We start from the raw sequence: 12,759 nt of genomic DNA, 5'->3' as shown, positions 1-12,759 counted from the left end.
CATTTTTCTGGCTATTTTGTTAAAAGCATTTGTGAATCAGATCTGAAGCAGCAACCAGAAAAAGACTATTTTCCAGCCAGGCTTCTTCTGCAGTGCCATGACTAACTGGTACTTTGAGTTGGCTTACTGAAGGGTAAAAACAAAAAAATAAGACCATGGTAAAGTAGTGGAAATAAAAGGGCAGCAGAACTGGGTCACATTGACCCCCAAGTCAAATCAGTTTACCCAGTGATAGAACTGCAATTTTTGACCAGGTACTTCCAAACAACCAAAGCTAGGGACAACGTACACACCAGCCCTTGCTTTTGGTTAACTGACAATTTAATAACAGTTTACAAAATTACTCCATTGTTAATTGCCACATAAATAAATCAATGGGACAAAAAAAAAAAATAGACAAATTCAAGATACACAATAAATTAGGTTCCTATAAATTTGACAATCACATCAAATACAGGACCCTTCCAAGCAGTTATTCTTGTGGTAGTAGTTAATGTTATGAAGCCTACTGATTAACAACCATCTAATCATTATCAAACATATCTACAATGTAAACTGAGACTGCACCACTCTCAATTTTCCCCATTTGCTGTTGGAGGTAACTCTTCAAAAGACTTGGCTGAACAAGATGTTCATAGAGAACTTTTATTCTAGGTCTTTACTGCCAAGCATCCTTTTCAGTTTAAGGATACTTTCACAATATGGCACAGGATATGGAGGACACCATTTTGGAGCTAGAAGACAAGCTGACATATACATAGGAATCAAGACCTCATAACAAAGTATGCTGCCACATCCTATTTCTGTAGAAAAGCACTGCACCAAATGGGCAATTACAGTCCCTTAAAATGAGTACATTTTAATTTTGTAAGATAGGCACAGCAGGTACACATCATGCTCAGTAAGGACTGGGCAAGAGATACTAAATTACTATTTTAAAATTACATTCCATGAGTGCAGAGACAGTTAAAACAATGGCAATGGAAAGGGATATTATCTTTGTCAGCAACAAAACAAGACTTAAAAAAAAAATAAGATATGATCACATTTTACAGTATCCATGTTGTAATACATACAATTAATATAGGGGATCCTATGAAGGATGTGGAAAAGGCACTAGTGTGTATTTCTCTATAAAAATTGCTTAGATTATGAATGTAAATTACAGGGTTTTGCTAAATTGTACCATTCTAAGCATATAAATAATAGAATTGCCTACATTTAAAAGCTACAACATTAGAATGCCTAATTGAACTTGTAGGCAAATCTCGAAGCTCAAGCACATTCTTTAACCTGATAGGTAGACTTCTGCATCCAAGAACTCACATGAACCTCTAGCTGTCACCTACCAATACACACCCGCTAGCAGAAATTAGTTTTGCAGGACGGCTATACTGCCACCATGTCACCCATCTCAAAGGATGAGCCCTGTCTCAGACAGTTTGTCACAGTAACATGCAGAGAGAGAAAAGGAATGAAGACAGCTGCAGAAATCAAGACAACTGAAACACACACTAAAGAACTTCACCTCAACACAGCACTTGGGAGGAGAAAAAAATGCACCAGTAGCACTCTGCTACATACACTCATTGTCTCTGATATGCAGCAGAACGTTGTCAACGTTCATGTGGGAAAATATCTCAAAGTCTGGTGGCATATACACATCAGATTCAAGGAAAATCAGACTGCCAGAAAAATTAGGTAAAAAATGGTAGAGTTAATTACTCCACCTTTGTATACTTTACTATACTAGATACATATATATATATATACACACTATATAGTATGTATAGTATATACCATACTACAGAGGGCTAGAAATATGCCAGCCCACATGCTTTTATGTATTTTAATTTCTCAAGCACAGCTATGATAGTGAGTGGTAAAAATTAAATCAAAAATATTATCATATTGAGTAATGAAAATAAAAGTAATGAGGCATCAATATCAATATTTTTATGCTATTTATTTACAGTTCATTGTGTTATATAGTTAAGAAATACCGCAGAAGTATTCTGGGATTAGATGCAACTGTCCTACTGGGTCATAAATAAAAGTTGTCTGGAAAGCTAGGAATGGGACAAAACAAGAGGAGCAGCAAGTAACATAAAAATTGAGAAACTATTGATTACTGCCTATAAAAATTTGAGACAAGTATTCATTAGTTTCCAGTAATTTTATCTATGGAGAAAGGACAGAAAAAAGGGAACTGTAAGGCATGAAGGCAGGGATATTAACATACACATTAAAAATTAATATAGTCTCATGAAACACTTGAGAAATGGGGTTTTTTTTTATGCTTCTTTGGTTCCAGCATCATTCTCTACATATTTAAATATAAGGGGAGATACTAAGTAAACAGACATTTTCAAAGAGTTTATTTAAAAAAAAAAACAAAACCCACTGCATAGGACATAGCTAGTGAAAAAAATAGCTTTTCACTTATAAAATTCTGTAAAATATATAATTCTTATAAATTATATTTCATGCACAGAAGGAACAGACCCTCTAGACATAAATACAATGGCAGATAACACAAATTACCCTTCCTTCACCTCCAAAAAAGCACTAATAGGCCTAACTCCTCTCACCCCCTCACCTAGGTTCAGACACCTAATCAGAGGTATTTACAGGAGGACTGCAGTTACCTCACAAGCTGTATCTCTTTCTCCTCACACTGTCAAGAGACTTTGAATGAATACTGATTCTTATCTAGGCTGACAACAATAACTGCCTAAATTATAAAGGATGATACATAGGCACCAATTAAATTATGCTTTCTCTGAAGGAAAATATATCCATAAAGATCTATATATATGATTCCACAGTCCACAGCTTGCATGTGAATATTCCTTCTGCTTCTATTTACAAATACATGCACATAGAAATATGCACACATTCAAATACAGATGGTTTGTATGGTGTAACATTTCAATGGTGAAATGGTGAATTTCCATGTTGTTCAAAGAACAACAATTTTAACAAAAAGATACTCTCAAAACTTTTCAAACTCTGGGTACATCCTAAATAATCTACAATTCTTGCACTCACTCTCAGAAAAATCTGCACTAAATTAGTAACAATTTCATAACTGAACTCCTGCTTTGCCAAATAATAACCAGCTGTTGGAAAATAATGTTTCCCAGAACAAAAAGAAAATAGCTAAAGATAAATTACAATTTAAATGAGAACAACTACTTAAGCAGTCTGCAAACAACTTACTTCTCAAAAGGGGCCAGCTAGATGCATCACCAAGAAGTAGCAACTCTCTCAGTAAGTGATGAAAAAAATAAAGCTAGCAATAAAAATCAACTTAGACAAAAAAAAGTGTTACTCCACACAACAGATTACAGGAGGGTTTTAAACACTGCAAAACACTCTCTGCATTTTTTTAATTCTGTAGAAAAGTTCCATACGTTCTGACTAATAAGAGAGAAGCTGTAACATGCTATCTCCAAAAAAACAAAGGTACAAAGTCTGTACTTGTTCAGTCTTTTCTGTTTCAGCTCATGTCATGGGGACTTCCAACTTACACACCCTTTATCTCTTTAGTGAGCATACGATGTGTACAGCAATCCCAAGGAAGCCTAACAGGAAGTTTTATATAGACACAAAATAGACAGTAATGCTAAACACTGAAAAACTTTAAAAGATGATCACTTGAAAAGACACTTTGAAAAGTACTTTGACTAGAATTCACAACAGTTTTAACCAAGCCCCTCTTTGCACTGTATAATTTTACTTACAGTGTGAAATCTACTTATGTTCTCTGCATTTTTGCATGACTGACCCAAAAAAACTCTCAAACCTAATCAAATAATTACTGATACTAAAACTTTTCATTTTCTTTGCAGTACACTGGTATTGGTAATTCACGCTGAAGGATGTAAGCATTATATATAATAGCTAATTATACCTTATACCATATAATTATGCAAATTACATCCACACTGATACTAAACAGTTCTTTTCAGCCTACAAGGAACAGTAGACAAGAGTACTTACTACATACTCTAGGTTTCATTATAAGCATTTTCCAGAAATTTCTCCTACACTTAATCATAAAAATCCAAACTGTGTACTGCCTTCAGATTACACTTATGAAAGTCAACATTGCCAGGAATGCCAGCAGCCTAAAAGAACTTTAGACTCTATTCTTGAGGCCAGATGTTAAAGTTCATAGACTCACAGACTATCTACTGAATCAATCTTTTTAATTTTTTAACTTTTAAAACACATCTTTGCTTTAAATGAGATCAGCTAGCAGTGATAGTAAGAAGGCAGAGCAGTTTGTGAAATTTGATTTTGCACCCAAAGTATTTCACCTGTACTAGTGAATCAAAATTTTAAGTCCTAGGAACTACCTTCTGTATGCTACATGTGTCTGAAGTTTTAATGGGATATACTTAAAAAAAGGCCAAGATTGGAATGAAACTTTAGAGATCATCTAGTCCAATCAGCTGCTCAAAGCAGGGTCAGCTAAAGGACATTGTTCAGGCTCCTGTCCGTCCAGAGTATCAACTGATGGGAAATCCACACCATTCTCCATCAGCCTGTCAGCTCCTAGGAGCCATGCCCTGTTGTCAAAACCTTTCAAGTGCAGTTGAAGATTCTCTATGCTGATATCAGCCAGCTCCTGCAGCACTCTGGGATGGACATCAGGTACCATGAACTTCTATAGATCAGGTTTATCTAAACATTTCAGTCTGACTCATAAAGGATAAGTCTTCCTTGAGACAGACTTCCCCTCTGGAGGGTGGGACCTGGGGTTCCTGAAGACAACACTCACCATTACAGACCACAGAAAAATAGTTCTGCATCCTTTGTCACTAGATTCTCCATCCCATTCAGTAAAAGACCCGTGTTTTCCTGGTTTTCCTTTTGCTGCTGATACACCTGTACAAGCCCTTTTTCTTGCTGCCCTTCACATCCCCCCAAATTCAACTCCACATGGGCTTTGTCTTTCCTAACATCATCCCTGCCCCAGTGTACTCTTATATATATATTTATATATATATATATACATGTATGTTTGTATATGTATATGCATACGCGTGTGTGTATGTATGTATATATGTGTGTGTGTGTATATGTATATACTTCTATATACTCATCCTATATATCCTCCACAAAGGAGTCTTATTCACCTTTTCATGATATCCTCTTCATCGGGAAGAGCTACTCTTAACTTTCAAGTGCCACCTGTTCTCCCTGGATTCCTCTTCTCTCTAACACACCCTATTTTTCCTAGGCTTCTCTACAATGTAACTCAGATGATTAAATTGATGAAACGTTTTTGCCAAAGACAGCTGCTTGTTACCTATGGGAAACCTCTGTATTATGTAAGTAACATCAGTTTTATTGACTGAAACTTGAAAAGCAATTTCAACACAATGATGTCTATCCTTTGCCACCTTAGCTGCATCAAAATTAATTTGTAATATAATCTGAAAACAATTTTATTACTTTCAAAACTCATTTTTAATCAAGTACTTACTATAATCTAAATCTAAAACATATGAGTAAATGGAATAAATACAACTGCGAAAGTCTGCTCTACCTGGTAGACATATTTTTTCAGTAAACACTTGAATTACCACTACACTAAAAATACTTTTTAAAGGAGTGTACCTTATCATCTGACAACCTACAGTGTCCAGTGAGAAAAACAAACTCAGTTACAGTGTATACAGCTAAAGAATCACAAACTACACGTCTGGGAGTCATTCTGGCATTCACATCAGAGAAAAAAGTCTCAACTGCTAAAATGTGGAAAAAATGACCATCAGAAAAGTTCAGTTCAACAGATCAGAAAATTAAGCAATTCTAAAAAATTAATCCTGCAACAAAAGTAAACAGTTTCATGAAAATTGGCCTGTTACCTGTTCTAGTCACTGCACTTTTACATGTCCTTGTTTAATTTGCTATTGCAAAAGCTAAGACATGTTATAATAAGTGTTAAATATTATTAATCAGTCTAATCTAGACACCAAGTGACAAAGTGAAAGAATTATTTTTTGTTTAATATAGGAGAACCTCTAATGTAGGAGTGTTCCAGCTGAAAATATGACCTTCCTCATCAGGACAGAAATTTTAACTCTTTTTTAGTGCAATAAACATCATCAGAAGCAAAAGCAGTATTAACTTGTATTTGGCAAAACTGAAAAAAAAAAATAAATGCAAACCACTGAGAATTTAAACCCAACATCTACTTCCGACAGAAATCCTGCACCTCTTCAGGGCACATTGAGAAGAGCTCTATCGCCACTTACTGGGCAGCTACAGAAGTTTGAAAACAGCACAGGGATGATTGCAGAGCTACTGCATGGAGAGGCAGCACAGTTACACTGAGGACGTAAATCTGACAGAAGTTTTTCTTCCTGCTTTTACCTCTCACTTGCCATGTATTTAAGGACATCATACTTACTGTTTATCTGCACCTTCACCATTTCTTAACCATGTGGCCAGAGCCAGAGGCTTATCTGCCTCCCAGTCAAATAACACTGTAATGGCAAATTGCCGTGTTCAAAATACGAAGGCAGAACATGTGAACTTATGCTGGATTTAAAACAGTGTAGGACTATCAACACAAAAAAACTGGATTGGTGTTGCTGGGTTTTGGTTTTGCTTCCAGTTGTCTTTTATTTTAACTGCAGTGTATGTGGGCACATCCATACTTGGTTGTATAATCAAGTATAATCATATCCATAAGATGGATAATCCACAAGTATTTAAAGCTTCCCCTAAGCAAAAAAAAAAAATTCTCCTCTAAAATATTCTCCATACTTTCCACCAACAGACAATATTCTGTTCACAGAAATCACACAATACCCTGAGTTGAAGGGGATCCATAGGGATCATCAGAGGCCACCTTCTTGCCCTGCACAAGACAGCCTAAAGAATAGCATCACGTGCCTGTTCCCAGAAGACTGTTTGTACATACTTGTTTCACTGCTTCTCCTCACACATCAAAAGAGCATACAAATGTGATACTTCTTCCACACATCAGCCTTTTCCTGCTGCTCTGACAAGATCACCCACTTACAAACCATCTTCAACACTGCCTCGTTAGCAAATTTCTAAGTCAGTCTCCTTAACAGTGTTTTTCACAGGAACACACCCAATATGACAATCAACTTAGTTTAACGTCTTATTCTGGTAAACTCCTGATCTTTCTTCCCATCCCACAAAAAAATGCAAAATATGGATCAGAAACTGTCATTTTCATCACTTTTTCTTCTGTGTGTCTCAGCTTATCAGGTTCATTACACATTACAGCAGGTACAAACTCTCCTCAAACAGTTCCAAGAAAGCTGAAAACCCACAGAGGGCCACTACCTCCCAAACAATCCCCCCATGCCACTCCCAACTTTGACAAGCAAATAACGCAGGTTGCATAAATCCTGGTGCCTGAGAAGCTCATTCATTATTCCCTCCCCCAGAGAAGCAGGAGACCCCCACCATACAAACACCAAAACAGACAAAAACAGACTTACAGTGTACACAGACTAACAAAACCACAGTGGGGGTTATAACACCATCATTGCCTTCTGTTATGAGAAAAATAACCCGAGTAGACTAATAAAGCATAAATGTGGTAATGACTATTTTAGCTAAATAATTGTGGGCCTGCTTATAAAATCCATCATATTAATTTCTGCCAGGCACATTACCTCAGAGTCTCTCTATCCTTAGAAATGAAGTTGAATTTATTATTTTCCATTTTTTCTTTTATTTAGCCCCCTGCCTCTTCATGAGCTTTTCTTTTAGGATCCTCTTCACTCTACATGTAACACCAATTAAGAACCAGTCTTTGTTACTTTCTAGTGCTAGGTCTTTGCTTTTCTTCTAGAATGCTACACAATCCAACTCAGATCTTTTTTTTTTAATTGTTACCACACTTTGATATTTCAGAAAACAATCCCCCTTAAGCATGTAATTATTTACATGAGTCTGCTTATGCTGTTCAAATGTATATTTAAGAAATAGACAACACAGGCCTGAGCAAAATCACAGCAACCACTTTCTGCCTGAGAGAGTAAAACCTATGCGAATTTTTTTTTTTTTTGAGAAAATCTGTCTGAAAGTTATGTACCCCAACAACATCATATCATAATCACTGCCTGAACTGTAGAGTGTGCTGAAGTAACTGATGAAAATTTTAAGTTCAAGTGAGAACCTCTGTTGAGCCTCAGATATGAATGTTACCTTCTTTAGCACACCTGTTGTAAGCCATTCAGAGTTTCTCAGTAGTTCTTATAAGCACTTCTGATGAGAGATAGCTCACCCTAAACTCACAAAAAATGGTTACATTGCTACCTATGGATGGGTGAAGTTTTTGTATTGTTTTCTAACCGACAGGTAATGGAGAACTCAGTTCCTAAGACCAAGTGAAGATATCAAAAACATCAAAAATTACCTGCTGTTCAGTATGTCCCTGCCCTAAACCACATCTACAAAAAAATATTTGCCACTGTTCAAGAGACTTACTGCACATTAAAAAATACACTAAAAAGAGCAAAACAAAAACAAACCATAGAGAAAAAATACACAACAAAATACAAGAAAGGCATATGTGTAACAGAAATAAAAAATCAATCTGTTTAATATATGTAAGTGCAGGATGTATTAGCGATACAAGATTAGATAAACTATTTAGTAATCTTTATATTCCTAAAAGGACAGAATGGATTTAACTTTCTGTAGACCAATCTGTGATTTATTTCTGTTCTTAAAAACAGATATGTTAACTGACTATTAATTTGTACATTCTGTGTTTTCAACTAGTAATGTTAATGCAACTCCTCCATTAAATCTATTGATTAATACAATGGCAGAATGCTTAAAACCTAGTAAGTTTAACTTGGTTTTAATTTAAACTCAACTTTAAAAGGCTTCAAAGTTTTATTCAGAAATTACACACCTCAGGAACACAAAAGAATCAACTGAAGTCACTCACTGAACAGTGTCACTACTTGAGTGACCAGTTAAAAGTAGAAACTGTATTTAAATATTTGAAAATAGGCCTTTCTCAAAGAGATTTCATATTTATTCATTACTTTTTTTAAAATCAGACCCAACCATAGATACAGTATATTTATTATGATATATAAACTTGCCTGCTTTAAACTTCCAAGTTGTTCTCTTTGCCACATTGCCCAGGGAACCCTTTTTTAGCGTGACATTTTTTAAGAGAAAGTTCAACAGCACAGGAGCACCTACTGACATCTTGGTAAAACTCCTACCAGGAAAATTGTATCTCTGATCTGGGACAATAAAGCAAAGATGCTTTTTAAAGTAAAGAAAGGATAAAAATCTTTATGTCTATGATTTTAACGGGACTACTCTCAGAACTGCTTCTTCCCTCTCCAGTGAAGACCTGGCCAAATTATGTAGTTAATATACAATTTATAGTCCACCTCTCCCTCTTCTAACACTCCTCTACACTGAAAGGACTTCCTGTTTGAAGTATAACAAGACAATGGAACCACTTTTGCAATATCCTTCCAGAACTTCCAAACTCCCAGTATTGAGGAGGCTCTCGAACCTGTACCTGACTTAACAAAGGCAGATCAACAGCGCATTAGCTGCTTGGCAGTATTTACCTGGGCTCTCTGCATAGGGAAATAGGCTTACTCTCAGTAAGGGAAAAAAGACACCTTTTCAAGAGTGGCTAAAGCATTACTTACAGTACAGCTTATCACCCTGCATCCTATTTACCCTCTCAACTTTCAGATCTAGTCAGTTTTTCATCTCTCGATTTCTATAATCTTTGTTGTTGTTGTTGCCATAAGAACATGCAAAGGTAAGGTGGAATAAAGATTTTGTTTCACAGATGACAACACCACCAAAGGCAAAAACTTATTTATGACTAGACAGTAAAGGAAGAATGAAAGAAATTATCACTTCTTAAATTATGAAAATTATCAATGCAGGTACTGGCAAACTACAAGTGTTTAGAGCAGAGATTAAAATATTACGCAGCAGCTTTTCAGTCAGTGAAAAAGGAGAAAGGTAACATTAGTACCTCCTATTTTCAGCCAAATTTGCACCTTCATCCTTGAGCTCCTTACTTTTCCTTACACAATCTTCTAAGAGAACTTCCTTTCTTCTCTTAGCTGCAAGCACCCAGTTACCATCATCATCGTCACCCACATCCTTGTCATCCGCAGCTTCTGCTTCGAACTGCTGCGAAGTAGCTTTTGACACCTTCTCACCAATCTTTCTCTTCCACCCAAAAGAAGCCATCTGGAGAACTAGGAAGAATGCATTTTAGGTAGTTAGGTAATTTAGCTTTTAAGTACACAGCAGGAAAAATCACGCCTCGCTCATCTCGAGGCAAAACCAGTAATACAGAGCGGCACTCCCACACTAAATTTAGCCGATCAGCTGCAGCTGAGCGGTCGCTGAGGTACGCACAACCCGGCTGCCCGCGCCGGTACCTGGCGCTGGAGCCGGTCGCCTCTCCCGGCAGGAAGCGCCGCGCCTCGGCCCGCGGCAGGAAGCGGAAAGGCGGGGCGGCACCGCAGGAACCGGGCAGGAGCAGGAAGGAGAAAGGGCAGCGGCAGCGCCCGTGGGCCCGGCGGCAGGGACAGCCGGGAGCCGTAGTTCGGCCGGGCACGGGGCTGCAGGGCCGCTTGGATGCCGTGAGGCGCCCGGCAGGCCCCTGCTCCTGTGCGGCCTGAGCGAGCCGTGGAGCGCGGGAGCGGAGGGCACAAAACACGGCCCTGGGAGTGTCTCACAGGGACCCAGTGGCCCCCGCCCGTACGGACTGCGCCCTGGGACAGCAGACACCCACCACGAGAGGCGACACCCGCCGGGAAGTCCCGTAAGAAGGGACCCAAGCTTGCAAGGACGGCTCTTTTCTCAAACGGGAATAAAATACTGCCGTAACTAAAACACACACAACACACACACACAAAACAAACAAAAACAAAAACAAAAAAACGGAAAAACAAACTTCCCCCAAAAAATACAAAACATAAACCCAACCCAAACCAAAAACCTCAACAAAAAGAGAAGACAGGGTTTAAAACTGCTCCCTATTTGCCGGGACCCATACCGAGAGAAAAGCCCCATCCGTGGTGCGTGGGAAAGGCTGAGTGAAGATGCGAGACGAGACGCGTCACCACGTGGTCAGAGTTTGTTCCGTTTCAAATTCCTTTTCTGCAGCAAAAGATTTTACAGGATCGAGGGGGAAAGGGTCAGTCAGATCCGGCGGGCTGGTGCACCAGCCTGTCCAGCTGGGAAATGTGCTGTAACTTTTGTGATGTTGCTGCTTTTTCTATAACTGAAATAGCTGCTGCTTTTAGAACGAGTGTAACGGTTCTTGCCCACTTATATAACACTAGAAAACAGAACACAGTCTCAAACAAGATAGTTCAGTATTTCATGTTTACTTAGTTTTGAAAGTTTAAAAAATTATACAGTTAGAAACAAGCATTTTTGCCATTCAGCTTTGTCAAAAGAAATTAACAGGAAGTAGGCACATCTTTGTTAAAGTACAGGACATCTTTTCTTACAGTGGTAATCAACTGGTAAAATAAAATTTAGCTCGAACTTTGTATTAAACACTCATATCAAGACAAACATGAAAAGTTTTTTTTCTTCATATTGCACTACCAAGATGAATTTTTATCCATTACCTAGTGAGTTTTGCACATGGACAGCCCAGGTTCATCCATGTTACTGAAAAAATTACAATACAAAGACAAGGTAAGTAGTAAGTACTCATTATACTCCAACAGGAGTAAGCTTGGGAATACAGAGTAACACACTACCAGTTTGTGTATCTGCATAAGCTGCCTTAAAACTCTGGCAGCTCTCTAAGTGTAAGTTTCATTTTTCAGCCTATTGGCAGCTTCTAGTGCAAGGCTAAAGGTCAGCAAGATCAGTAGGAACACGTGAAGAAAGCAATTTCAACAGCAAGATCTACAAAGCATAGGAAAGTCACACAACAGGCAACTGGGTTCAACTTGGTTCTTAGTGCCCCTTTCTACCCCTCCCCTTCCCTATAAAAATCTTAATTCAATCAGAAAACCTTTGGCCATCAAAATTGATCTGCCATAAAAACGTACTTTTATTTACAACTACATAATACACACTTCTGCCAGAAACTTGCTTTAATCTCCTGATACCAAAACTAAGGACAAACCAGGGTTGTCTTAAAGCACTAGAGGGCCAAAAAGGTATATAAAATTAAGAACTATTTTGCATCTTTACACCTTGCATGTATTGTCAGTATTACAAGGAGCAGATAGCATTTATAAATAGTTTAATATATGCAAGTGATCCCAAACCAATTCTAGGTGAGGAAGTACTACAATTTAAAAACCTGTGCGTTTGTAGTGTTTATACAAGTGCAATACTTAATAATCCCAAAATAAAGGGTAACAAAAATGAACACATTGATTTATTCAGTACATCGGAACCAATTCTTACAAGACTAAGGACTTTTTTGTAGGATTTGCAGCTGGGCCCTCATGTTAGTTTTGGGTTTAAACTTCCAATGCTAACTTCCACTTTGGAAAATCTTCCACTTTAAGGTAAAGTGATACAGTCAATGTCCCAGCAGGGACCATCTGTGACACATAAGGATAAAGAAATGAAGTTGTAACTTGTACCCACCCACCTATTAGACAGACCTTGCAATCACCCAGTTCAGAACACAGTTACAGCAGTTCAGGGGCTTAAAAGCAGCCTTATGTTTCTTCAGATTCTGTGCATGTGAATTTCTGGGCTACAGCCAGCTGGCCAGGA

General features: G+C 37.8%; 1 protein-coding gene across 3 annotated transcripts in view; it reads right to left on the bottom strand.

Annotated features, from left to right (window-relative positions):
- Nucleotides 1-11,152, bottom strand: part of TTC33 (tetratricopeptide repeat domain 33) — a 51,465-nt gene extending 40,313 nt beyond the window's left edge. The window contains exons 1-2 of one of the 3 annotated variants that reach the window (XM_058826803.1): nt 11,063-11,152; nt 10,028-10,256 (exon numbers count right to left, since the gene is read on the bottom strand). In XM_058826803.1, coding sequence (XP_058682786.1) covers nt 10,028-10,248 — 221 coding nt within the window. In that variant the 5' untranslated portion in view covers nt 10,249-10,256; nt 11,063-11,152. Of the gene's footprint in view, nt 1-10,027; nt 10,257-10,370; nt 10,501-11,062 lie in introns of those variants that run through there. The other 2 variants (XM_058826802.1, XM_058826804.1) reach the window with 2 other exon arrangements.
- Between the last annotated feature and the right edge of the window lie 1,607 nt (nt 11,153-12,759).

This window comes from Poecile atricapillus, chromosome Z, assembly GCF_030490865.1.
Source record: "Poecile atricapillus isolate bPoeAtr1 chromosome Z, bPoeAtr1.hap1, whole genome shotgun sequence".
In the NCBI taxonomy this organism is placed as follows: domain Eukaryota; kingdom Metazoa; phylum Chordata; class Aves; order Passeriformes; family Paridae; genus Poecile; species Poecile atricapillus.
Note: the sequence above shows the minus strand (reverse complement) of the source record. Positions and strands in the feature narration are given on the sequence as shown.